This window comes from Panthera onca, chromosome F2 (assembly GCF_046562875.1).
Source record: "Panthera onca isolate mPanOnc1 chromosome F2, mPanOnc1 haplotype 2, whole genome shotgun sequence".
Lineage (NCBI taxonomy): Eukaryota > Metazoa > Chordata > Mammalia > Carnivora > Felidae > Panthera > Panthera onca.
In genome coordinates, this window is record NC_138356.1 from 49,296,299 (window position 1) to 49,324,283 (window position 27,985).

General features: G+C 37.1%; 1 protein-coding gene across 2 annotated transcripts; it reads left to right on the forward strand.

Annotated features, from left to right (window-relative positions):
* Positions 1 to 72: 72 nt before the first annotated feature.
* DCAF13 (DDB1 and CUL4 associated factor 13) lies at positions 73 to 27,814 on the forward strand. Of its 2 annotated transcripts, XM_078441661.2 has the most exons (11): positions 75 to 421; positions 3,062 to 3,261; positions 3,839 to 3,946; positions 8,129 to 8,218; positions 9,680 to 9,835; positions 13,913 to 13,990; positions 16,072 to 16,154; positions 20,438 to 20,602; positions 25,467 to 25,602; positions 26,774 to 26,937; positions 27,637 to 27,814. In XM_078441661.2, the coding sequence occupies exons 1-11, from the start codon at positions 352 to 354 to the stop codon at positions 27,722 to 27,724; spliced, it is 1,338 nt and encodes a 445-aa protein (XP_078297787.1). In that variant the 5' UTR covers positions 75 to 351; the 3' UTR covers positions 27,725 to 27,814. The 2 variants fall into 2 exon arrangements, with proteins under 2 accessions (XP_078297788.1, XP_078297787.1); XM_078441662.2 differs by lacking the exons at positions 3,062 to 3,261; positions 3,839 to 3,946 and having other exon boundaries at positions 73 to 421.
* The last annotated feature ends 171 nt before the right edge of the window (positions 27,815 to 27,985 follow it).

The following is a 27,985-nucleotide window of genomic DNA, read 5'->3' on the forward strand; positions in this document are numbered from 1 at the left end:
CCCCAACGCAGAGCTAGCGTGAGAGGGGCAGGGCAGCACGTCACGCCAGCGGAGAGAGCGAAGGAGGCGGGGCGCCGTCCTCCGCCAAGTCCCCGCCCCGCCCCCGTCCGCTGCCGATTCTGGCCGAGGGACGCGGACGCGAGAGTACGGCAGAGAAAGCGCCTCGGACCAACCTTTGTCAGCAAAACTACGGCGCGCCGCAGGGTGCTGCGGAGGGGGCTGGCTTCCACTCCGTGGAAGTCACATGACAGGAAGTAGTCTAGAAGAAGCGGAAGTAGCATGTGCCGGAGGAGGCGGGGGTAACCCAAACTTGGAGGACAGGCTCGGAGTCGGGCACACCTAGCAGCCAAAATGAAGGTGAAGATGCTGAGCCGGAACCCGGACAACTATGTCCGCGAAACCAAGCTGGACTTACAAAGAGGTGAGACAAGTTAGGGAGTCACCAGCCTTCAGTCTGGACTCGGCTTCCACCGAATAAAGCTGGGTGAAGACTGACGCTCCAGTCTCTTTCTTTCCCTGTTCCCTTTTGCCAAGGCAGACTTAGTGCAGATAAGGCCGTTGCGGGACTGGGTAGCAGATAATTTCTCCTCAAGGCTCTTTTTGAAGAACTTTTTCTAGTGGCACGTGGGAAAGTTGGTTATGTCTGGAATACTTCCGCTTTCCCCCTTCAGCGGCTGCTCTCCGATGTTTCTGGCTCCAGTTGTTGAGAAGTGGAACTTGAAAGCCAAACTCGTAGATTCAAGGGTTTGATAGGCTTCTTTAAATCTCTTTCGTCAAAATTACATACTTCTAAATGTGGAAGAGACAAAGGTGAAACTTAAAGCCATCAAGTTTTCTTAATGCTTGTGAAGAAGTTTGATGCGTGAATGGCTAAAATGAAATTAATAAGGCTTCTTTATTGATCTTATTTACTGGTCTGTTCCCCCATTAACATTCTGAATTATAGCGGATCGTATCTAAATGACAAGGGACCAACCATGTGTAAAGAGAATACCAGGTGCAAAGGCCTTCAGGCGGGAATAAAGATAAAGCATACGAGAAGGGCCGTGTCATCAGTTTGAGTAAGGGGGATAAACCATAGAAGATGAGGCTGGGACGATACTTTGTTATTTTGATTGAATAGTAGAGATTATCCAACGTATACATGAATAATGCTGAGAGGGGAATATGTGGTCTCTTCTCACAAGATGTTTATGGGTTAAGTATCAAGGTAGTAATATTTCTAAAATGCAAATTAGGTTATGTCACCTGGACAAGACATCATCCCTATTCCTTGAACGTCTGGTTCCATCTTCCTTTCACTAGTCACTACTTTTCTTGCAAGTAGCTTACATTTACTCTTGCAGATCTGAGTGCATTTCCGACATTTCTCTTTCAGGCTTCCTGTGGCACACACGCTTTCTCGGTCTACACTAGCTCCTTTCTCTGAACAACAGTCTTTCCATATTTATCTCCCGTGGTAGACCCTTCCATTTAAAGCACCCTTCTGTGCTTTTTATCACATATTTTCGTGCTGACATCAGAGTGTGTATGTATCACATTGTCTCATGATGATTATTTTGGTTATCTTTTTCATCACACTGAGTTTGCATAGAAGGGAAGAATCCGATTTGTTTCTATACCCACTGTGCCTAGACAGCACCTGGCACATAGTGGTTGCTTTGTAAGTTTATAAATGGAGGAATGAGTAAGTGATTGGCTGGTCATAGACTCTCCACATGAGGAGATTTTTAGTCGTCTGATGTTATTAAGGGTCTTACTTTCTATAGTATCTTCCTATTTCTTTATAGTTTCTGATGGAAGTTTTAATAGCAAAATGGAAAAATAGAAGTATTGGAGCTTTGTGAAACATAAATCAAGGAAGACGTTTGTTACCTTTTTTTTATTCTTTCATTCTTATTTAGGTGTTATTTCCTTGTAAATTTTGACTGAATGTTAGATATAGTACCATTAACAGGGAGTCAGAAAAAAATGAAAAGGTGAAGTTGTGGGGTAAGAAGATGCATTTACTTTTTTTATTTTTTATTATTTTTTTAATGTTTATTATTGAGAGACAGAGCATGAGCATGGGAGGGGCAGAGAGAGAGGGAGGCACAGAATCTGAAGCAGGCTCCAGGCTCTGAGCTGTCAGCGCAGAGCCCGACGCGGGACTCGAACTCACAAACTGCGAGATCATGACCTGAGCCAAAGCCGGACTCTTAACCCACTGAGCCGCCCAGGTGCCCCAAAGATGCACTTACTTTTAAACATTAAGCGTTTTTTAGACATGTGGGCTTAGAATTATTTCCTAAGCACAATTATTAACTGAGAACCTGTTTGGCAGCATAGCATAATAGTTAAGAACACCAATTCTGAAATCAGCCTGCTTTGGTTTGAATCCTGGCTTCATCATTTCATAGGCAAGTTACTTCTCTATGCCTCAATTTCTCCATCAGTAAAATAAGAAATAGTAATAGGACTTAACCCATAGGGTCTGGATATTAAGTGAGTTAATACACAGTATTTGGAACTGTGCCTTGTACATTGTAAACTGTTTTTTAAGTAAGTAAACACATGTGGGAAGTGTTCAGTAAATAGTAACTACAATCATAATCATAACACTGTGTGCCTATCAGAGTGATTAGCACTGGAGATGAGTTGTGTTTCCTGCCTCAAAAGGAACGTAGAGCTCAGTTGGGCAAACATTTATCATGCGTTTGTTTTGTGCCAGGCACTGTGCAACACATAAGGAGTAAAGTGAGGAATGTAGTGGAATCCCTGTCCATGAAAGGTTTACGACGCAGTTAAAGAATGTAGTAAGACTTGTAAAAGGAAAAGCTGAGGGTATCTATAGGGTCTAATTATTCTGCAAGATGTATGCCTTCCATGTTTTTCCCGTAGTTTTTTACTGAAAGGTTTCTGAGTGAAAGGTCATCTATTTTTGTATTTTTCACAGTGCTAGGTATAGAACAGTGTTCCTAACAGAGGCTTATTGAATAGCAAATTGAATGATTACTTGAGGAAGGCCATAGGAAATATTAAAAGTGAACTGTTTTATTAAGAGGAGTCATTTTTATTTCAGTTCCAAGAAACTATGATCCTACCTTACATCCTTTTGAAGTCCCGCGAGAGTATGTAAGAGCTTTAAATGCTACCAAATTGGAACGGGTATTTGCAAAACCATTCCTTGCTTCCCTGGATGGTCACCGAGATGGAGTCAATTGCTTGGCAAAGCACCCAAAGAGCCTGGCTACTGTCCTTTCTGGGGCATGTGATGGAGAGGCAAGTGTCATTTCAAACACTGATATTTTAAATTAAAAATAGTTACGTTACAGATGTTCTTCAGTTTCGTGTTATGGTGGATTTTAATTGGTTCGATTTCATTTTTTTGTCCTATTTTCTGTTAATTCTCAAGAATGAATTGTGTTTGAATTACTACAGTGGTTTCTCATCTAAACCTCAGAAATTAGAAATGTAGCAGCCGAATGCTCAGTTTGACAGTGAACAATAAAGCATGTTTACAGTAGTAAACGTTTTGTGAGGGTTGTTTTTTTTTTTCTCACAGAGGATGTTATTAATGATTCAACACTTATTTCCACTTTGGCAAGAAGAGAGAGCTTTGAAACACTTTAAATTAGAATCAACAAGAGTACTTAACAGATTGAATTTTCTGCTTGTTGATACACTTATCCATATGCACTGCAGTATTTTAAACTGGAGGACTTTGTTTTTAGCAGTCTGGTGGGGTGAGTCATAGCTTTTTCAGTGTTGAATTTATTTTTCTTGGAATGTAGTGTGCCTCTGCCTGAACATTTTATGTTTATAGTTCACGGAAATTTCCTGGTATGCTCTGTCATAGGTTAGAATTTGGAACTTGACTAAACGAAAATGTATCCGTACGATACAAGCCCATGAGGGTTTTGTACGAGGAGTATGTACTCGCTTTTGTGGGACTTCTTTCTTTACTGTAAGTATGATGCAGTTAAGTCATTAACTCTTTTCAACACGTGTAAGACTGATTTAATGTTTCCTGAGTTCCTTTATTCCATGAGGCGTTTGAAGTTTCACGGCCCAAAATAAATTTTAAAACTTTGAAAAGTCCTCTTTTCTTTATGTATACTCCAGTCTTCTCCAAAGTTTTTGATCTTTTTAATAAATGATTACTTAACATGTTATTTAACTAACATTCCATAGAACATTGAGAAGTGGGATTAATGTAAGGTGAGGCTGGAAATATAGTTTGGTTTTCTCTGGAAGATTTTCAGGGTTGGGAATCAGTAATTTCTATTTTGCCAGATAGTAAATTATTGAAGGATTTGTGCGTGTGGTTAAGATACACATGAGGTACAGTTTATATTCTAATCATTTTTAAGTGTACATTTCAGTGGCATTAAGTACATTCACATTACTAAGCAACCGTCACCACTTTTTCATCTTCCGAAAACTGAAACTCTGTACTTACGAAGCAGTAACTCCTTATTCCCCTCTGCCTCCAGCCTTTGGTAACCACTATCATACTTTCTGTCTCTATGACTATTCTAAGTACCTCACATAAGTGGAATTAAATAATAGCTGCCCTTTTGTGTCTGGCTTATTTCACTTACCATAATGTCTTCATCCATGTTGTAGCAGGTATCAGAATTTCTTTCTTTTTTAAGATGGAATAACATTCTATTATACATATATACCACATTTTGTTTATCCATCTATCAGTGGACATTTAGGTTGTCTCCACCTTTTGGCTTTTATGAATAATGATACTATAAACATTGGCCTACAAATATCTGCTCAATTTCACTGCACGTTTTATAATAGGAATGACAGAATCTAAGCTGTGCTTTGAGATAATTAATTTGACAGCAGTAAGTGATCAGTTTACAGGCTGTTTTAATAATTTGAGTAAGCAATAAGGAATCCATGCTGGGGAGGGAAAATCATAGAAAGTAGTTGTTAGGTTTAAAAACATTTTGGAGGTTTGACAGACTTGACAACTGAGGGGTGCTTAGGAAGATTGCTCTTCCTTCCAGAAATGGAGAAGTCAGGAGTGTCAGAAACTTTAGAGGAGGAGAGTGGGAATGGGAAGGATATGGTATGATGGATGAACTGGACTGCAATGGCCTATTTGAGTGAAGAGGTCTGTCAGACCCTTCTAGATAAAGGTCTGGGGTTCAGGAGGGAAGTCAGAACTAAACTTGGTCTCATCAATACAGGAATAGTGATTAAGGCCATGGAATCGTATTATTAGGGAAAAGTGGCAGGGAAAATACAGACATACAGAAATGTCAGAGAAATAGCCTTGGGGAAAGCCTGCCTCTAGGAAGTGGGAGAACTCTGGGAGTAGCCAGAAAGCTAGAAGAGCCTGGAAATGAGCTTAATGTCCCAGGAGGAAAGGGTCGTTGGTTGTGTGAACTACTACAAAGAATGATGAGGATGAAGACAAAGAAATATTTTAGAAACATGAACCTATAAAAAATAGTTCAAGGTCCCGTAATTCTAATCTTTCAGTTTTCACACTGTCGGCAATTTGGTGTCTATGCTTTCAGAAGTTCTGACATGTGTATATGTATATGTATGGCACTTGATGTATACATACACACTAACCAGCCCTGTAAATCTTGAGTAGCATGCTGGCTGCCAGGGCCAGATGGAAAGGAGTAGTGAAGGGAAGAGATGACTTCTGGGAAAGCTTTAAATATTTGAAAGTGTTGTGTGAAAGAAGAAGTGGACTTTGTGTTGTTCTATGTAGCAGCATTAAGAATAGGTGTTAATGTTAAAAGTTTTGGTTTTGGTGTAGGGAGAAACTTACTTGCTGTCAAAAACCAAAATAAGCTACTTCGCAGGAAATTCAGGTGCTTTTCACTAAAGGGCTTTACACAAGCTTTATGACCCTGTATACCATATGTTGTAGAAGGAATTGCATGGGAAGTTGGAGCAAACTGACCACAGCTACCATCCAGTTAGTTATTCTTCTGAATATATCGATTAGTTTAATATCCCAGAGGATTTACTGGCTGGGTTTTTTTTGTGTTTTGTTTTTTTTTTTTTTTTGAGTGCCTAAAATGAGTAAAGGGTGAAAGATGTTTCATATTCATTATTTACTCCCTTTCTTCAGATATCTTAAAGTCACGTTTGCTTAGGGATAAGACCTGTGAAAACTGCTTGCTGGCAGAATTTCAGCACTTAGTGTTTCAAAAAATGTTTAATCTACAGTGTTTCAAAAGGTAAATCTTTATTACCTAAATTTCATAATATCTACTATACCCCAATTTGTAGCACCAATAGGTCTTTCTTTAGCTTACTCAGCCTTGAGATAAGATATTCTGGCCAGGCACATATTGTTTGGCTCCTCATTTCCACAAAATGTTATTAAACCTTTCTCAGGATTGATGATTTGCTAAGACTTGTACTCAATAGATTGTATAGAGTAGCTTAGTCAATTACAAGGAAGTTCGGTCTTGAGCTTGTGGACGCTGTGAGAAGCTTGGTTGAAAGAAACAGTTTTTAGAGTGGGAATTCTCAATAACAGTTTATCTTGTCTTCCATAAATACTAATATTCCATTGGGTCAAGCCAGATTAGCCAAGACCCCGGTGCCTAAATTACATCTTACTAGCTCTCGGTAGAATTGGCTTTCCAGAATTAAGGTTTTGGTCTGATGCCAGTAGCTCAGATTCAGGTTGTTAAATAAGATACTGCCTTATTAAATACTTTTTTCTATTATAAGGATGTTAAGGATTCTGTTAGCATCCTCAACAAAAGAAATTCCTATTTGACCTTAGTACCAAAACTTCTCTCCTAATTACCCTTCTATTCTGATATCATGGGCACTATGAATTGTTTTGCAGGAAGGGTTTCCCTTTTGAATTTGCTGTAAGGAAAGAGCTAAATTTATACTCTCTCATACATAAATACATATTTTTGTTAATATTTTTATTTAAGAAGTAGATGTAGATTGCATATAACATAAACGTAAAAAATGAGAAAGTTAACGTATCCTGTATTTCTGCTTTTCGGGAAAACTAGTGGTTTGGTGTATATATACAATTGTTTATACCCTACGTATGATTATCTTATGTTTTTAATCCCAAATTAAGTTATATTGTGCATTCAGTTTTGCAGATTAGTTTTTACTTAATATCTTGAATATATCTACCACATACCCAAGTCTAAGTTACCATTGTTACCTTGCTGTGATTGGGCTAAGACACCAACGCCCTACTCCTCATGGCTTTTTCACCATCTGCGTAACTGTCAGTTCAGTGAAAAGGCAAACGATGTCTTTACAATATCATGAAAATAGTTTTGACCTTGTGGACCCCTGAAAAATTCTCAAGCTCCTTCAGAGGTCTGCATTTCATGGCTTGAAAACCAGTGAGTTGATGGTTTTTGGAATCTTATGTCATGCAAAGAAGTACTTTACCCATGCCAAGGTTAAAAAAATGACTTCTCTTTAGTATCTTTATATTTTGTATTTAATTTTTTACATTTAAAATTATGTGGAATTTTATTTTTATTTCTTTAAGGCTTTTTAAAACTTTTTTTTAAATGGTTTTAGAGAGAGAGAGCGCACACGCACGCTCGTGAGTGTGAACAAGCAGGGGAGGGGCAGAGAGAGAGGGAGAGAAAGAATCCCAAGCGCTGTCAGCACAGAACCTGATGCAGGGTCAAACTCATGAACCGTGAGATCATGATCTGAACTGAAATCATGAATCAGAAACTTAACCAACTGAGCCACCCAGGCACCCCTGGAATTTTATGTTTATGTCACGTATCAGATTGGTTCAAACTTTTTAATGAGTAACATGATATCAAAATACCATTTTATTATAATTCATTTTTCTTCCTAATTTGAAATGCCATCTTTTTTACAGTATGCTTTTTTTTTTTTTTTTTGCCAAACTTATGACCTTTGTTCGTGCTCTCCTTCTGCTCTACTCACACTGTCTTATTTTAATTTTATGTACTGTATGTATTTGTCACAAATCTTTACTATAACATTTTGGGATATTAACGTATCAGTAAATACAATACTGGAAGTATACGGGATGTGCATTTTTTAAAATAGAGATGTTTATCATTTGATGTATATGTTAGCATGTTTACAGTTTATAACAGTTGTCCATTATCATCTTAATAATAAATGTTTCTAGGTTGGTGATGACAAAACTGTGAAGCAGTGGAAAATGGATGGACCAGGCTATGGAGAAGAGGAGGAACCGTTGCATACAATATTAGGAAAGGTACAAGAAAAAAATTGACTTATATTTGCTTATTAAAATTCTTCTCTTTTACTAAAATTATTTCAGAATTTTAATTTGAAAAAAAGATGTAAATGAGACTTGAGCCTGCAATAATTGACCTATTTTAAGCAATATTTAATGCAGTTTAAGGTCCTTTGCAGCTGAAGAATTTGAATGGTTCTTTGGTGTTCATTGTATTGGGTTCAGTTTCTGTGTTTAGCTAAAGGATGCAGTGAAACATTTTCTGTGGCAAGTCCATGGGAGAAAATCTATACGAAAAATAATGCTTCAGATTCTCTCTGATTTATATTATAGATCTTATACAAAACTCAGAATGTCTTACTTGAAAGAATCCCTTAGGCAGTGAAGAGGTATTATAATGTGATGCTTTTCGTATAAATCTCATTGATATTTCTTACAACATTATTCTGCAAATCACGCGATATGGTTTAGTTATAGCTTAAGTGTAATTCAGATCATATGGCCTACCTGTGTTTTATAATGTTTACATTTTGATACTAAGCAAACTTCTAAAGTTCAATTTAATCTTGAAATATATGCATTTTAAAAATCAGTTTGCCATTTCAGTATCATGTTGGTATATATTTAAGTTCTGCTCTTCAGATTGTTTTTAAGGGCACATAGAGGTGGGACATGAGTATACGATGGAAATAATTGGCAAATCAGTAATTCCTAAAACAAAATTGGTTTCCCTCTTGTAAAATGTCTTTTCTCCAGGAGTTCCAAATGTTTTTGAAATATTTCATCTTAACCTCTATATTTGTGGTAGTGGGGATTAAATCTTACTATGGAAAAGTTTGTCAGACTTGCCTTCATAAATAACAATTGGAAGCCTGCAGATGCTGCTAAGAGTTCTTAAAAGCCTAAAGTATTGGCTAAATATTTCCCTCTTATTTGCTTTGCAAACATTTTTTTACCACATAGTACAAAGACAAATTTTAATCTGGCCCTGAATAGATCTTTTAAGTGGATATCAAAATTTATGACATTTTATTGATTTTAACAATATTAGCATCCACCCTTGCCAGCTTTATTCCTCCCCCTAAATTTTAATCCAGTTGTTGGTTTCTGTTTTCTGCCTGGGAATCAGTACTTCACGTGTTAAATGTGGAACTAAGTGTTTTAGACCTTACCTTTGCATTTCATTAATTGGTTCCAACCAAGGTCCTTCAAATACCCAATGATGATTTAAGGATTACTTCAGTGATAAGTATTTAAATTTAAATACATCCCCTGTTAATGTTTTTTCCAGAAGGTGTGATAAGAATCCTCACCTTTTATGGTACTGTTTCCTCCTTTAAGGAAAGGCTTCAAAGAAGTTTCTTTGTAAATAGGGACTTTTTCTTAAAAAAAAAAAAAATGAGAGTATTATTTAAAATATTATGTAGATTTGAAATGTTAATGATAAATCCATTTATAGCAACATCTTTGCTTTTAAAGACAGTATATACAGGGATTGATCATCACTGGAAGGAAGCTGTTTTTGCCACATGTGGACAGCAAGTAGACATTTGGGATGAACAAAGAACAAGTCCTATATGTTCAATGACCTGGGGATTCGACAGTATAAGTAGTGTTAAATTTAACCCGATTGAGGTAATGCTTCTTTTTGAAATATGTTCTGCTTACTCTTTCCTTATTTAATAATTTTAGCTCTGTTTAGGAAACTTTTGAATGTGTGTTATAAGAATTTTTTTTTTTTTTTTTTTTTTTTTTTTTTTTTTTTAATCTTAATGGGCTTCTGGCATTTGGTTAGTTCTCCAGATTGTACCTGAGTTCTGATACCTTTGGTCAGATCTTGACGTGTTTGCCCACTTTATACACCATTACACCAGTGTTATACTCCGTTACAGGAGGGTGTGTGCATGTGCTCATAAGCAAGTTCTGGTGAAACTTCAGTTTTACTCATGCCTTCAAAACTCATGTTCCACAGATTACATCGTTGTATCTTCGGGAAAATGTTCATTTCCTAATTCTCTTCAAGGTCAGAAGAGGCATTTGGCATTGTTTTCTCTTGTAAGTGACGAGGGCACTAATGGTTTATAGTAATGATTACTATCCTGCATGATGATAGTTCATTTTTTTTTGCTCAGAAGTCTAATATGATGATTCCTAAGTCCTTCCAGGTCTAAGGAAAGAGTTGGAGATTAACCACTACTTATTGGTTATTCAGGTCTGAATTTAGGAAAGGAGGCTGCCCTAAAGCCTAGATTAATCTAGCCTTTGGACTTCAGACCTTTCCATGAGCTATTTCTGAATACGTAACAATAGGTAAACTCATTGTCCAGAAGACTCAGTAAAGATGCCTTTTCCCCCGCAGAAAAAAAAGGAAATTGCTTCATGTATAGCTAATCTTAGAAGTTAGTAGGAAATTATCACGTTAGATGGTATGTTAGATGGTATTAAAGAATAAATAACCTGATATGTAAATTTTATACTCTCAGACACCCGAGCTGGTAAAGTGGAAGAAAGGTTAAGTCAAAGTAGCAGGGTATAAAATTGTTTGTATGAAGTATTGGAACGTGAGATGCTGTAGTTTGATGAGAGTTTGGCCTTGTGGTGCTGCTGAGAAGTCATACCGTCAGAGGACACCCTTCCTGCCCTGAGCATATACCTTTCTGCACACTTCTGAGAGAGTCTACAGGTCTAGAGCAGGGGTTGGCAAACTATGGTTCGTGAGCCCACTGTCTGTTTTTATAAATCAAGTTTTGTTAGAACACAGCCATACCCTTTTGTTTACATATTGCTTGTAGCTGCCTTTCTGCTATGACAGCAGAATGACCCATGAGGTCTAAAGTATTTGCTGTCAGGTCCTTTACAGAAAACGTTTGCTGATCGTTAGTCCAGAGTATTTATCAGTACTATATCTTTTTCACTCCGTCGTCTTTTGGTTGTAGAAGTGAGATATGGCCTGAAGTGCAAGTCAGCTTTGCAGAGCCAGGCCAAGGTGACAATAGACAGAAGCAGGTGGCGACAAACACAAGCCATTTTTAGGAACATTTTGTGTCCTACTTGGTGTGGAGCTAAACTGGAAATGTATTTGGTGCTGGTGTACCTTGGCATTGACCTTATACAAGTCACACTCCTCTATATTTGTTTCTTTATTTTTAAAATGAGATTAATTAGATCTTTCAGTATACATTATAGGTTTGTCATGAGGGTAAAACGTGATAAAAATGTGAATATTTTTTAAAGATGCTACCCAAATTTAAGATGATGTTACTACTATTAAAAAAATAAACAGAACAGAGATACTGATTTCTACTTCTGCGAGAGATAAACAGTATCTTGCTTGTCTATTTTGGTGAACACCTGTGTCAGAAGAGCTGATGATTAATTCCAAAATCATAATTAGTTATTAGTGATGACATAGTGACCATGTTTTTCAAACTTGCCTGTGTAACAGCTATATTTGTTCAGCCATGTGGTTTTATTTATTTTTTCTTTAAATTACCCTTATGAACTGACTTAGTGGTAGAAACAAATGGTATGCTTGTCTCTCATCCTATACTAAACTTAATGGGAAAGGGATGTGGCTGTAAACAAATGGAGTATATTTGTCTCCTCTAATCATTAATAATTAATTTCCTGTTAAAATATTGAAGCCTAGCATTTTGATAAAGCCAAAAATTTTATGCTGAGTATTACCACATTTTATAGTGTAAAAGTCGACTTTCAGTCTAGGTAGAATTTTTTGCTTTGCTCAGATTAAGGTCTCATAAACTTTTAGAAATGGAACCTAGTCAGACCTTGGGTTCTTGAGAAACCAAGAAAAGTTGAAAGGAGTCACTAACTAGGGGAAAGTCTCTGAGGAAGTGATTTAAAAAGGAAGGTTTTGGAAAGGACTGAGTTCATGGTTGTAGCATTAGCTTTATGATGTTTTATTTGAGCTGTGTACACACACAGAGTAGGAGTTAGCTGGTCATGCAACTGTGCAGTAAATAACTCTTCTTGTTCCTCCTACACTTATAGTAGGAAGTGATAGGCAGAAGCCAAGAGTTATGTCAGGAACCATGAGTAAGGAGGCCTGGTGGGACTCAGGCCCTGCTGGTAGGTAGGGGGCTTGATTTCATATAATGCCAAGGGTCAGTTATATCAGCACCTTCAATACTACTATGACTGACTTATAAATGTTTGAAACATCTTGAAACAATTGGACAAAGAATAGGCTTAGTTTATACAAAGTTAATGAACATGAGGAAATGTTTACTGAAAAGCACTAGTTTATATAATTAGGAAATATTGCCATACAGAAATGAACTTCTAAATGCCACTACTTAATGCTTCCAGTTGCAGTGAAATGGACATATTTCCACACTGCAGTGTATATTGATACAGCTCTTTGGAAAACAATTAGTCCTAAACATCAAAAGCCGTAAAATTATTCATGCATTTGTTTAAAAAATTTTTTAGGTGTATTTATTTATTTATATTTTATTTTATTTTTGAGAGAGAGAGAAAATGAGCAGGGGAGGGACAGAGAGAGAGAGGGGTGGGTAGAGAATCCAAAGCAGGCTCTGCACTGACAGCAGAGAGCCCAGTGTGGGGATCAAACTCCAAACCGGAAGATCATGACCTGAGTTGAAATAGGACATTTAACCCACTGAACCACCCAGGTGCCCTATATTTATTTTTTTTTTTGAGAGAGAGAGAACAGGTAAGCAAGTGGGGGGGGGGGGGGCAGTGAGAGAGGAAGAGAGAGAGAAACCCAGGAATTCTCCACACTGTCAGTACAGAGCCTGATGCAAGGCTCAGACTCAGAAACCTTGATACCATGACCTGACCCAAGATCAAGAGTCGGATGTTTAACCAACTGAGCCACCCAGGCACCCCTGTTCATACTTTTTTTTTTTTTTTTTAAGGTTTATTTATTTTTGAGAGAGGGAGTGTGAGTGGGGGAGGAGCAGAGAAAGACGGAGACAGAATCAGAAGCAGGCTCCAAGCTCTGAGCTGTCAGCACAGAGCCCAGCGTAGGGCTCAAACTCATGGTGAGATCATGACCTGAGCCAGTCGGACACTCAACCGACTGAGCCACCCAGGCACCCCAATACTTTTTGATTCAGTAATCCACTACTGAAATTTTAACCTTATAAAAAGAAGAATTGGCGTTTATGAAAATGTTATCTGAAGTGTTATTGATAATACTGAAAAATAGGAAATAGGTCTAAGTTGAAGAATGGATAAATAAAATGTGTTCAGTTGTAAAAAGAACACAGATTTATCTGTACACTGCAACACTACCTTGTAAAATATACACAGGGGTATTTAGCAGTGAAAATGCTTGACTTGGGGTGCCTGGGTGGCTCAAGTCGGTTAAGCAACCAACTTCGCCTAAGGTCATGATCACATGATTCATGAGTTTGAGTCCCGCTTTGGGCTCTGTACCGATAGCTCAGAGCCTTGGAGCCTGCTTCGGATTCCATGTCTCCCTCTCTGTCTTCCCCTCTCCCCCAACTCACACTCTCTCTTTCTCAAAACTAAAATAAATAAAAAGAAGATACTTAACTAAGGTTGCTGAGATTGAGTGATTCATTGTACTCTCTTAAAATGGACTTTAATGTTATAAATTTGTATCTTAAACATTAAGGGTAATTGAATCATTTGTTCATTGAATGGACGTGGTTTGCTGCCAAGCTTGGCTTTTAACTGGAGATGGTTGTACTTATTTTTCAGACATTTCTCTTGGGAAGTTGTGCTTCTGATAGGAATATAGTACTATATGACATGAGGCAAGCTACTCCCCTGAAAAAGGTGAGTTTCAGTTTCTTTTCTGCTTTTACAATTGTTAATGTGTTCTTCTATGGAGTGAGTAACAAAAAATATGGAACAAATGTTTTTCTCTTAAATTTTTTTTCATATGTTTTTAGAAGCCAAAGTGATCATAATGGCATTCTCTCAGGCGCCTGTTCCTTTTTAGAGACCCTTACATTTTCACTAGGTATTGTATCCTAGTTATCTTTGTATTTTCTTTAATGCCAGGAAGTTTTAGGTATCTAATTCAGACTTAACGGAGTTCAAAGTTCTTTTTAAAAAAATTTTTTTTAGTGTTCATTCATTTTTGAGAGACAGAGCCAGAGCGTGAGTGGGGGAGAGGCAGAGAGAGGGAGGCACAGAATCCAAAGCAGGCTCCAGGCCCTGATCTGTCAGCACAGAGCCTGATGCTGGGCTCGAACTCACAAACTGCGAGATCATGACCTGAGTTGGATGCTTAACCGATTCAGCCAGTCAGGTGCCCCACTGAGTTCAGACTTTTTAAGTGTTGCATCCCATTACTTCACACACCATGATTATCATATGATACGTATAGTATTCTGTTCCAGAACATTTTGCAACTGACTCACATAACCAGCTTTATTTGTTTAATTACATGCTGTTTTATTTAGATAAATAATATCTTGTTCAAGGTGGCAGATTTCCCAGCAGTCATTCTAGGACTTAGATATCAAAGCTAATACAACCTTAAGCTGACTATCGACAGAGAAATGTATTGTCAGTAAAGAGAAGAGTGCCATTGTAAGTACGTATAAAGTTGATTTCAGGTGCTCCAAATCTGAGGGTGCAGAAGGGCCTAGACACCATTCATGTGCCATGAGGCCATTGTGATAATCCACATGGAAAAGAAATGCTTTTAATATTTTTGTTGTTCCTAAACCATTTTCACAACATGTAATAAATTCCAAAATATTAGAAGTGGAGTACATTCCTTAAAGTTTCAACTATATAAATATGATCATCTTTCCAAATTACTGCTTTAATCATTTCACTCCTTCATGATGATCTAGTGGGCACATCTCACGTGAACTTTGAGACCTTTAGACCTTGAGCAGGTAGCTTAATCTTTGTTTCTCCTATAAAATGATGATATTAATAATTACTTTCCAGCACATTGGTGAAAATAAGACATGGTATTTTAAACATTTAGCAGAATGCTAAGATGAAATCTAGTGTGATAAGTAGTAGTTTCTGCCTCCTCTGCCCTTCATTCTCTGTTTTTTAATGGCGTTCCATAACTTTAGGTTGAAGGAAAGAACTATAGCCTGGTTTTCAAGGCCTTCCAAATCTGGTCCCTATTTGCATTCTATTTATTTGTTTGTTTCAGTCAGTAAGAGAACATTTAAATAGGGGTTGTCATAGGCAGGTCACCTTGATGGATGCAGAGATGCTATTTTTTATTCTTTGTTCTGTATACTAGACTATCATTGTTTCTTCTATTTTTTCCTCTCCTCAGTGTACTAGATCTCAACCAGGGGTGTCTTTTTAAAAATGTGGGAGAGGCATTATAGAGACTGGCATTTAGTGGACAGGTGCCTGAGAGGCTAAACATCTACAGTGGACAGTTACACACAACACACGATCATCCTGTTCAGAATGCTAGCAGTGTTCTTGTTGAGAAACACTAATATACTGTTCCTTCACAGGTCAGCTCAAGTCGTGCTTCTCTTTTGAAACCTTTCTTCTCCTCTTAAACCCTAAAGTCATTAATTTTGCCCCCAATTTGATACTTGATCATTTACTGTTTCTTTGTTAATATTTTAGTATTTCTTATGTATATCTCCTTTTCCTGACTAAACTCAATAATAAGTTATTTGAGGTTGAGGGACCATTAAGTAGTTTTATATTTTTCAGTATCTACTACTCTGTGTACTCAGGAAACAATTATTGATTGATTTCCTTTCCTATTGCATGGAGCTGAGTACTGTGCACATGATGGGTGTTTGCTAAATATGTGCTTAAATCAGTGAAAAAGAAGGAAAAGAAATGAAGTGGGAGATTTATCCATTTGAGAGGGAATTGATTTCATGGTAATGGGTTACTGTATTCTGCCCTTCCAGGTCATCTTAGATATGAGAACAAACACAATTTGTTGGAACCCTATGGAAGCTTTCATTTTTACTGCAGCAAATGAAGATTACAAGTAAGTTTTCTTCTTTTTATAACTTGCTTATTTCTATCAGAAATGGCTCAATTGGATAAATCATACTAATGAAATATGTTTTCATAGGTAGTAGTTCTTGATATACAAGGTAGAAAATGGTCATTTGTTTCGCTCAAAAGTATATATATTTCCCAAATTAGGGAAGAACTTGTTAGAAAAAAAAATTGAGTTTTCAAAATGATACAGACCAGGAACAGAAAACTGATCTGAAGACCAAATCCTGTCTGCTGCCTGTTTTCGTAAATACTTTTATTGGAATATAACTGTGTTCATTTATGTATTGAATATGGGTCCTTTTGTGCCATAGTGCCTTAGTTGAGTGGTTGCAGAAGCAGCCATGTGGCTCACAAAGTTGAAAATATGTATAATCTGGCCCTTTCTAGAAAAAATTGGCTGCTTTCTGCTTTACACCATGCAAATAATGACTGAACCATACATGTTTTAATAGAAACTAAAAATATTTGCCTACAGGGGTACCTGGGTGATTCCGTTGGTTAATAAGCATTTGACTCTTGGTTTCAGCTCAGGTCATGGTTTGTGGGATCCAGCCCCACATCAAGCTCTGAGATGACAGCATAGAACCTGCTTCGGATTCTCTCTTTGTCTGTCTGTGTGTGTCTCTCTCTCTCTCTCTCTCTTTCTCTCTCTCTCTGTCCCTCCCCTGCTCTTCCTCCCTCTTTCTGTTTCTCTCTTTTTCTCAAAATAAACATTAAAAAAAATACTTACCTACAAAATCTGTAGCTCTTCACAAAGCTGATGCTCATGTAGTCATGTTATCAGCATCACTATTACTTCAGCAAGACAAAAGGAAAAATACAGTTTCAATTTTTACCCTAACATTTACAGATATGTTATTCTATGACTCCATGTAAAGGTGACTTAGCCTTACGTTTTTGACCTAGATGGAATTTTATGATCCCTATGTATCGCCTTAAAACTTGTCAAGGCATTTCACATTGGCTGTCTTATGTTATCTTTTCAGTATCCCTATAAGGAGGTAGGACATGTATGTTATCCCCTTTTTAGAGATGAAGATGTTAAAGCTGGGAGTTTAATCTTAGGGAGGAAAAAGTGTCTTTTCTTTTCTTTCTTTCTTTCTTTTTTTAAATCCAAAGCGTGTGTTGTAGTGTAATGCTTGTGGTAGATTCTTAACACATGTTTTTTTGAGAAGTTGGAAGTTTCTCATTGGATTGAACTTTAGATCTTCTGTATTTAAGTTCTTTTTCTTTCCACTATTATTATTTGTGAAAACATAAATTAGCTCAGAAATAGGATTTATTACACGAAGTTTTAGTGGTACCAACTAAAAACATCTATTATGGTTTTCTGTACTCAAACTCAGTTGAATTCTCATTAGCAAGGAATATCAAACCAAATTAATTGAAGCTCTTTTAGTCTTTATCAACGTTTTGAAATTAAATGGCCTTATTCCAGTTAAAAGAAATAATATAATATTTTGCTGACCAGCCTTATTAAGGTTTCTGAAGTTTGTTCTAATTAGCTATTTTGGCAAGATACCTTTTAAAAAAATTTTTTTTAACGTTTATTTATTTTTGAGACAGAGAGAGACACAGCATGAATGGGGGAGGGGCAGAGAGAGAGAGGGAGACACAGAATCGGAAGCAAGCTCCAGGCTCTGAGCCATCAGCCCAGAGCCCGACGCGGGGCTCGAACTCGCGGACCGCGAGATCGCGACCTGAGCTGAAGTCGGACGCTTAACCGACTGAGCCACTCAGGCGCCCCGGCAAGATACCTTTTTTACAGACCCCTGGGCTTTCTCCATTCTTGCCTTGGAAAGAATTTCATATGGCACCTGAAACAAAGAGCACATCGCTTATAAGGGGTGACTGTTTGACTACTATAATTGCTCTTACTTGAAAGTGATCTTGCCATAGTATATATTTTTTATATTTTCTTTCTTTTATTGCCTGCTAAATAGTCTAATAATTCTGAACTCGAAACGCAAGTTGAAGTCTAGACCCAACCAGTAACTGCTGTAGAAATTTGGAGTAGGCATGTAAACTAACTTGTGCCATAGTCTCATCATCTATAAGATAATAGAGTTGAAATAGATGATCCCTAAAGAATCCTATAACACCAAACTTTGTGTATGTAAACATTGTCTATCCAAATGGATTCATTTGCTTAGATTTTGAATAAGTTCTTAACATTTTTCTTGGGTAGAGATTAAAACAGAATTTACTAAAAAAACAGAATATGCTGAAACAAAGCAAAGCTGGTTGACAACCACTGCTCTAGAGAAGGAAAATAAAGCAGTTGTCAACTCAGAAATGTAACCTCAGAGATCAGAATGGCATTGGCTGACAATCCTGTGGTATGTTGGGGTATTTAAAGTTTATTTATTTTGAGAGAGAGGGGGAGAGAGAGAGAGAGAGAGGGAGAGAGAGAGAGAGACAGAGAGAGAGAGAGAGAGAGAGAGAGAGAGAGAGAAAGAATATCCCAAGTAGGCTTCTAGGCTGACAGCGTGGAGCCCAATGCAGAGCTAGCCCTGTGAGATCATGACCTGAGCTGAACTCAAGAGTAGGACATTAAACCGACTGAGCCACCTGGCACTATGGTTGAGAGATTTAAAAAAGAACAATGACTTTCTCTTGAGAATTTTATGTTATTGGGGATATTTTGTCAGTAGCATGAGTGACTTCTTGCAACAATTGTGTTAAAAAAATATTCTTTTTGAAGTGTGACATCAATTTTTTAAACATTTTGATATAATATTGGGCTTATTTAAAAGTTGCAAAAATGGTGTGTGGTAGCCAGCTTCCCTTAATGTTAACATCTTACGTAACCATAATGGAATTAGGAAAACCAAGAAATTAATATTGGTACAATACTATAAACTACAGACTTTATTCCATCACTAGTCATTCCATTAATATTCTTTGTCCATTCTAGGATCCAGTGCAGGATCCCACACTGCATTTGATTGTCATGTCTCCTTTGCTCAGTTTGTGACTGTTCTGAATCCCCCCAATCTTTTATGATAGTACTTTCGAAAAGGATTTACTTGTCAATTATCTTGTAGACTGTCCTTAATTTGGGCTGACTGATGTTTTCTCATTATTTAGATTGAGATTTTGCATGTTTTACAAGAATACCACAAAACTGATGTGACCTTCTTGGTTCATCACTTTGGGGTACATGATGTCACTCTAATTACCGGTGGTGTTGATCTTGATCACTTAGGGTGGTATCTGCCAAGTTTCTGCATTGTAAAGTTACTATGTTTTTCCTTTTGTAATTCACATTTATCTTTGGGGAGATACTTTGAAATTATGTAGATATCCTGTTTCTCCTCATACTTTTGCTCGGTAATCTTAGCATCTTGAAGTGTTTTGATATTTGGAACTTGACTACAGTAATGCTCTCTCTTATTATTGTCTGTTGTGCATGTTGGCTCATTTGAAGCATTATTCTTTTAGCTATTGATTAAGGGTGTTTAAATCTTGAAAATCATGATTTTTTTTTTTTTTTTAACCAACCGTGCATATAGTTTTCTAATTTTTAGTATGCCCTTTGGAAAAGCCATGGTCACTCTTACATATCACTAATAAAAGTGGAACTTTATTGGAAATGTTTTGTCAACTTAAAAATCTTAAAAGTGCTCTTGCTTTTGGATTTAGTAATTTACTTATAGGAATTTGTCCAGGTTTAATTAAGTCTGTTCCACTCAAAGATTGAATTTCAAAAATTCAAATACTGGCATTTCATTGAAATATTATTTAAAATTGAAAGTTGGAAATTTTTTATTAACAAATTATAAGCAAATGTATTTAAATAAATTTTTAAATAATTATGTTCTTTTAACTTATTTAAATAATATGTGACCATAAGTGCTTATAATATGCTACATGAAATATGAGACTACAGAGCTTTATACAATATTATCAATTTTGTTAAAAGTATGTGTTTAAATATTAGCATGGTGAAAAGCTTAGACGTAATTACATGGCACTAACTGATATTCTCTGGGCGGTAGAATTAAAGGTAGGTTTTGTACTCTGTACTTTTTTGAAAGTTTCACATTTTCTACAATGAGGTTTATGTTTATGAAGATAAAAGTGTTTAAGTGTAATCTTAAGGAATAAGAAAAACTGGTAGTATTTTTCCCAATCCCTTAGCTTCCATGTAAAGAGGCTGTATATTTAGATGTGTGTAACTTGGCTAATGGTCTTAGTTTCATTAGTACCACATATTCTTCTTTATAGACACTCGTATGAAATAATTTAAAAATTCTTTTACAGCTTATATACTTTCGATATGCGTGCACTGGACACTCCTGTAATGGTACATATGGATCATGTATCTGCGGTGCTTGATGTGGATTATTCTCCCACTGGGAAGGAGTTTGTGTCTGCTAGTTTTGATAAATCTATTCGAATCTTTCCTGTGGACAAAAGTAGAAGCAGGTATGTGACTACCAATAAACCATTTGTTTGATTTTTTTCTTGTCTTTATCATCAGTCCTTTATCTTTTTTGAAAGGTTATTTGGTTATGTGTATAGGGTAGAATTCAACCCAGATATTGTGACTTGGGATACCAGCTTGCACTGTGTCATCTATGGGCAAAAAGCCTACTGGGCAATTTCTTTCATGGAATAGAAAACCTAATTTCCTGTGTAAGATAATAGCCTCTTGTATAGTGTGCTGTGGTTTACAAAGCACTTTCATGCATATTCTTGTTCTTTGGTAATGCTTTATATGTGTTGGGGAAGCATATGCAAAGCAAAACCCAATTAAGCTGGAGGAAATTTCCCCATAAAAAATGGTAATTAGGGAGCCTAGCTGGCTCCACGCAACTCATGATCTCAGGGTCATGAGTTTGAGCCTCATGTTGGGCATAGAGATTACTTAAAAATTGTTTTGTTTTAAATGATAATTAAGATGCACCTAGGTAGCTCAGTCAGTGTCCTGCTCTTGATCTTGGCTTAGGTCATGTTCCCATGGTTCATGGGATCGAGCCCCGCATCAGGCTGCACAATGACTGCACGGAGCCTGCTTGGGATTCTATCCCCCTCCCTCCCTCCCTCCGTCTCTCTTTCTCTCTCACCCCCCTCCCCCACTCACACACACATGCATGCTCTCTAAAATAAAGTTGTAAAAAAATGATAAAGTAGTATAGTGGTGTTGCTCACATGTGAAGATATGACTGTCTGCATTTTGATACAATAATAATATTGATACTAAGATTTAAAATTAATCCAAGTGAACGTTCTCTCTAAAATAGCATATAAATATATATATACAGCACATGCATACATAGACATCTATACGTATACTTGAATATCCTACTCTTGCTTAGTGGAATTCAAGCTCCAGTAGGGAGAAGATGGACTTGCTGAAAGATAACAGAGTGATTGGAGGTAGGAAAGGAAAGGAGAGGAGTGATGGAATCTGGGAGAGGAAAGAAGACAGAACGTGTGTAATGAGGGTGGGAGCTGATGATTTGTGCCAGAAGACAGCAACGTGGAGCTGGTAGAGCAGTTTACCCAGCTTCATAAAGATTGATGGTAGCAGAGTTGTTCGGGGATCCGTCCTTTACTTAAAAAAAAAATCTAGAGATTATTCACTTTGGTGTTGTAATGACACAGTCTGGAGAAGTCTCACCATTTTAGTGCAGTGATGAGAATTTTGATCACTACTTCCGCTGATAACTAGCCTAGCTTCTACAGTGCTGAAGCTTTTGGAGTCTTTTGAAAGAATGACGTTCATTTTCAGAGGCATGTTGTGTCCTTCTCCTGATTCACCGTTGTTCTGTTCCAGCAGGGTCAGCACTAGGACGCATCTGAGTGAGGTGCCTCGGTGCAGAATTCAAGGAGGTACTGGTTGTTAGGGGTGTGCAGGTGCCAGCCCCACATCTGTACTGCACCTGCTTCACCTTAGTCCCAGCCTTGTTTCCGAAACAAAAGATCTTTCAGATAGTGCCTCCTGACAGTCCAGCAACTCATCCACACCTTTTTCGGTGATAGCCAGCCTGCTTTGTTTAACTCTTTGGTGTTTTTACTTGCGATAGTTGCATCTTTCTACCCTGTAATTTGTGGGGTCCATACTGATTCCTCACCCTTTTGGTATCGTTGATTACTAGCGTATCATTGTCATCATCATTGTGTATCTGATTAAAAAGGTGCTTGGGGGTGCCTGGGTGGCTTAGTCGGTTGAGTGTCAGACTCTCAATTTTGGCTTAGGTCATGATTCCCCAGGATCGTGGAACCCGGCACCGGGCTCAGCGCTGAGGTGTGGAGCCTGCTTAGGATTCTCTCTCCCCACCTCTGCCCGTCTCCCCTGTTTGCTTGCGCGCTCTCTCTCTCTCTCTCTCTCTCTCTCTTTAAAAAAAAAAAAAAATTAAAAAAAGATGCCTGAATCAAAAGCATATCGACTAGAGTGTTGTGATGATTTTGATCTTCACTCCATCCTCTCCACTGTAGAACTCCTGGTGTTGGTTTCCGTATGGCTGTTGCCTCATTTACAACTTGATATTCTGCAGACTGTCATGAATGGTTTGTTGGGATTATTCAGTCAGGCCCAAGGCAGGGCCGATAGTTTCTATTCTTACATCCCTAGAAGATACCAAGAAGCAAGGGAATGTGGCCTTCCATTATTTTCTTTGCATCAGAACCTCCAAAGGTGGTAGGACAATACTTTTCTAACATGATGAATAAGCAGGCACAAAGAATGGGAAAAGAACAAGAAAGACAAAGAGCATTTAGGATGTTTAGACACCTATGATCTCAAGGCCTTTGCAGCTGAGTTCAAGCTGAATTATTGCAAAGCCACTGTGGGCAGCCAAATGTAGGTCTGTCTAAAAAGCTCAAGTAATTCCAAACTTGTATGGAGTAAGGAATTATGCCCCATTTCCAGGGAATTGTCTGTCTGCTGATGTCGTTTGGAGATTTTTGTAATCACAGTGGTAGTATATGCTACTTGTTGGATTTAGATGTAAGTGGTATTTCCTCTGACCTTTGCCTTCATCTGCTTAAAAGCTAGTTTGAGTTAATTCTGCGGTCTGCTCTATCTGGTTCATTACAAACCCTCAAATAACATAGCTAGTGCTTTGAAGAATCTTTATTTTTAAAATGTTTTTCTTTGAAAGACCTTAAAATGGTTAAAGTGTATTTTTAAAGTAAACTTTTAATAGATTATTAAAAGCTGCAGGTAAGTCAGTATTTGAAATCAGGCTTTTTTCCCCCCCAAAGTTTATTTTACTTATTTTGAGAGAGAGAGCAAGTAGGGGAGGGGCAGAGAGAGAGGGGGAGAGAGAGAATCCCAAACAGGCTCCGTGCCGTTGGCACAGAGCCCAACACGGGACTTGGGGCTTGATCTCATGCATAACCTGGGCCCAAACCGAGAGTCAGATGCTTAACTGACTGAGCCACCCAGGTGCCCTAAAATTAGGCTTCTGTTGGGATTTCATTCAATATTTACTAAGCAAACAAGTAAATGACTGGCATTCACATGGATTAATTTTTTTTTTAATTTTTTTTAATTTTTTTTTTTTTTTTGAGAGAGAGAGAGAGAGAGAGAGAGAGGGAGACGCAGAACTTGAAGCAGGCTCCAGGCTCTGCATTTATTAGCGTGCGGTGCTTGAACTCACAAACTGTGAGATCATGACCTGAGCTGAAGTTGGATGCTTAACTGACTGAGCCACCCAGGCACCCCTCACATGGCATAATTTGACTGTATACTAAAGAATATAAGTTTTTAAAATGTATTTATCTCCTAACAGTATCACATTTAGTGAGCTTCGTAAACATGCATAAACAAATCTAGAAAAACTCTGCATAGTTTACCGTTAAAGAGGATCTATTTTGGTTAAGTAATTAATCACTAGATTTGACTGGTCTAATACATGAAGAGATTATTTTTAATGGTTACTGAAGCCTGATTGAATTTTCTATCGTTTAAATTCATTATATTGCTAATGAAAAAAGGAGCCTCTTAAATAGGTGAGATTATGAGAACTGAATCTTATAAAAGCAGAGCATTGGAAGGAGAAGAAAAAGTCTATCTCCTCTAGTTTTCATTTTCATAGGATATTCTTTCTAACCGTCCTTCCCCTTTCAGAAATAGATTTCTTAGGGTTTCTGTATATGTTCACTTAAGTGCTTAAAACATTTCCATTAGAAACAGTGTAAAAAACTAGTTTTGTGAGTGTATTTCAGATATTTTTTATAAATCTGGATTCTGTTTAGTCTGGTCATCATGTATGAGTATTCTTTTTCTGTGCAGAGTATGCTGAGTTTGTTTCCTTTCTCGCTCATCTGCGTTTTGAATCATCTAACCCAGATGTGGAAAATTCATTTCTCCAAAAGCCTCTATTTTTCCTGACCTTGTCTTTTACTTGTTTTTTAATGCTCTCTCAACACTTCCCAATATAGTGTCTTCTGTGAATTCACTTAGCATGTTTCACAGCCTTTCCAGATAGGTATGATATTTTACATCTCCATTTATTAAATGATTCTTAACTCATCAGACACTTCTGTAACCCTCCCTTTCTGTTCACACATGGAAATCATCTACTCTTACTTCATTTAAGTGAGGTTTTTAAACAATTTAACCAAAACAGAAATCAGACATTAGGCTCAGCGTATAAGGATGTGCTCTTTGAATGCCATTGCATTTATTTTATTTTGCAGTAAAATGGGGGGGAAAAGTGATTGTTTACCCGCATTGATTTGGAAGGAGGGAGATAATTGATTTCTTATTTAAAAAAAAAATTTTTTTTTAATGTTTGTTTTTGAGAGAGAGAGAGAGAGAGAGAGAGAGAGATACAGAGCTCGAGAGGGGGAGGGCCAGAGAGAGAGGGAGACACAGAATCTGAAGCAGGCTCCAGGCTCCGAGCTGTCAGCACAGAGCCTGATGCGGGGCTTGAACTCACCAACCGCGAGATCATGACCTGAGGTGAAGTCGGACGCTTAATCAACTGAGCCATGCAGGCGCCCCTGATTCCTTATTTTTAAAAAACTGTAGCTCAGCATATTTTACTCGTGTTATCAGTCTTCAGTAATTTTGTGAACTTCTCCGGGCATCTAGTTTTGCTTAGTTTATATTTATTTTTCTTATTGGATTGTAATTTCTCTGAGGACAAGAATTTTTTTTCTAACTCCTTAGCACAGAACCTTGTTATATTAGTTCAATAAAGGTACATAAAAATTAATTTGAATTTCCCTTTTATATTCTCTTCAGACTCAAAAATGCTACCCAGATACTTGATGGGCAGTGGTTAAAGAAACTCTGTATCAAAATCCTAATTTTACCTTAATTCCTCTTCTGTAGGGAAGTCTATCACACAAAGAGAATGCAACATGTTATCTGTGTAAAATGGACTTCTGACAGCAAATATATTATGTGTGGATCTGATGAAATGAACATTCGTCTGTGGAAAGCTAATGCTTCTGAAAAGTTGGGTGTGGTAAGAGATCCCATTTTCTTTCATTGTCGTAAAGCTAGTTTCTAATTTAGTGGGTATGATTATATTGTAAGGAGAATTTATTTGAAGTACTTTATTTTGATCAAACTGGCATAGTTGTGATAAAAAGAAATGTTAGCAACAAAACAGACAAGGCTGCATTGAGATTTACTTTTTTCATGTTACAGGCACCTCAAAGACCTTTGTTAATTCAAATGTTTGGTAATATTTGAGCCTTCTTGATTCTTTGTTTTTTCCTTGAGATGAGGAGAGAAGGTGTAGAGACTTAGAAGGTTAGAACTGAGAATGCCTATTCTGTTAAAGGAATAGTAATCAGGCACATCAAACGCTTCAAGTCCCTGTGAGGTCTTTTAATATCAAAGACAGTGAAATGCTAACTTCAAAAAAAAATACAGAAAGCTTCAGACTATAAAAAAAAAGATTGAAAGAAGCAATAACAAACATTATCATTGGCTAGCTGTCTCTGGGTTATGGGGTTATGGTTGGCTTTTGTTTTGTTTTTGATGTTTTTCTAAATGTTTCATGTTTAATATTAGAAACATTCAGAGTGTTTATATCAGCAACAAATACTGAGTTTAAAAAGGAAAGTTTAAGCGTGAGTTATTTTCTCCGTAGCTCCAATAGGAAAATCACGATATGATAAACGGCTCTTAAAGACAATTTTATTTTAGGTTTAATGATTGGGAAGTATTATACTATGCCTAGTTTTCAATTCATTGTAAGTTCCTTTAAATCATATCATCCTTAACATTGTTAAATGAAGCCTTATTATTATAGAATTGAATGCTTTTTTTTCCTGTGTTCAGAAGTGATTTTCACCCCCCCAGAATGTTGAGCGATTAACTTAGGTGCTTTTTCTATGTTATTTATGTCTAGAGAAGGTCCAATTCAGTGGTCCACACAGCCCTATTTCCTCAGCACTGATGTTGTCACTTGGTGGCATCTGTCTACAGTGTACATACTGCCCAAAAGGAAATTCAGTGTTAGCAGAGATGATATTTCTAACCTGACCTCGTAAAGGGTAGAATTACATTGGCAATTTCGGTTGCATGTCCTAGAAGTTTAATTTTTGTAGGAAAGGGTGCTTCCTAGCTTTGTTATTTGAAGAAAAACAACAGGGCATTCATTGAATTATCAAAATACATTTTTCCAGCTTACATCACGAGAAAAAGCAGCCAAAGATTATAACCAGAAATTGAAAGAGAAATTTCAACATCATCCTCATATAAAACGCATTGCTCGTCACCGACATCTACCAAAATCCATCTACAGTCAGATTCAGGAACAGCGCATCATGAAAGAAGCTCGTCGACGAAAGTATGATTTGGGGCATTTGATTCTATTTCAGTACCCTTTTCTAACTTCCCCCTCTCGTCTCACCGAAAATAAACCAAACCCTGCCTTTCGAGGGAATAGTTGATGTTATGCATTAGAGATGTTTTTGAACACTTCCCTGAGCTTTTATTTTATTTTTTTTCTTTTTCCTGGTAGAAGGAAGAAGCAATGATTATCAGAGAATTTTCATTACCTAGTTTTGAAATTATGTTGAGAGGGCAACCAGTAAAACTGAATTCCATCAAAATAAGAAAGCATTTCTGCTCATACTAGAGACACTTGTAAATCATGTTTTAAAAAATGATTTCTAATGAAGCTGTAATTAAGAGGTATTATATATTTTCCAAGTTAAAGAATGCAGAGAACTCATAGCACCATTTCTTAAATAAAAATTTTCTAATATGCTTCATTATAGAATTGTGGATCTAAAGCAGAGCTCCCACCGCCAATTTCCTCGTAGAATTATATAAAGGACACTGTTATATAATAAGAGAAGCAATTAAATAAGTTAACAGAAGTTGATATCTAGGTACTTTTTGCCCAGTCTGATTGTGAAAACATTTTTTTTCAGCAGGGATTTTTTTAGTGAAAGAAAAGACTGATTTTTCTGAGACAGTTTTTTTTTGGTTAAGGTGATTTCTCATAAGCTTGCTTATATATGTATATTTTGTTTATTTCTAGGGAAGTGAATCGTCTCAAACATAGCAAGCCTGGATCTGTATCGATTGTGTCGGAGAAGAAGAAACACATAGTGGCAGTTGTGAAATAACACTTGGTATTCCTACCGTTCCTGATACATGATGATTTGTTACACTTTGATTTGCAAATGTAAATAAAAATACTGGCTCTAGAATAATAATGAACAGTTCAGTTACATGTGTAGAGGAAGTAAAAACTGTCCTGAAAGGTGGCCTGGTTGATAAGACTGTCCAACATTTTATTCTTGATCTTCTTTCTTATGTCATTGAAGAATACAGTATTTGCAAACTAACTTACTCCTTTTAGAAAATGCGGATATAGGGGCGCCTGG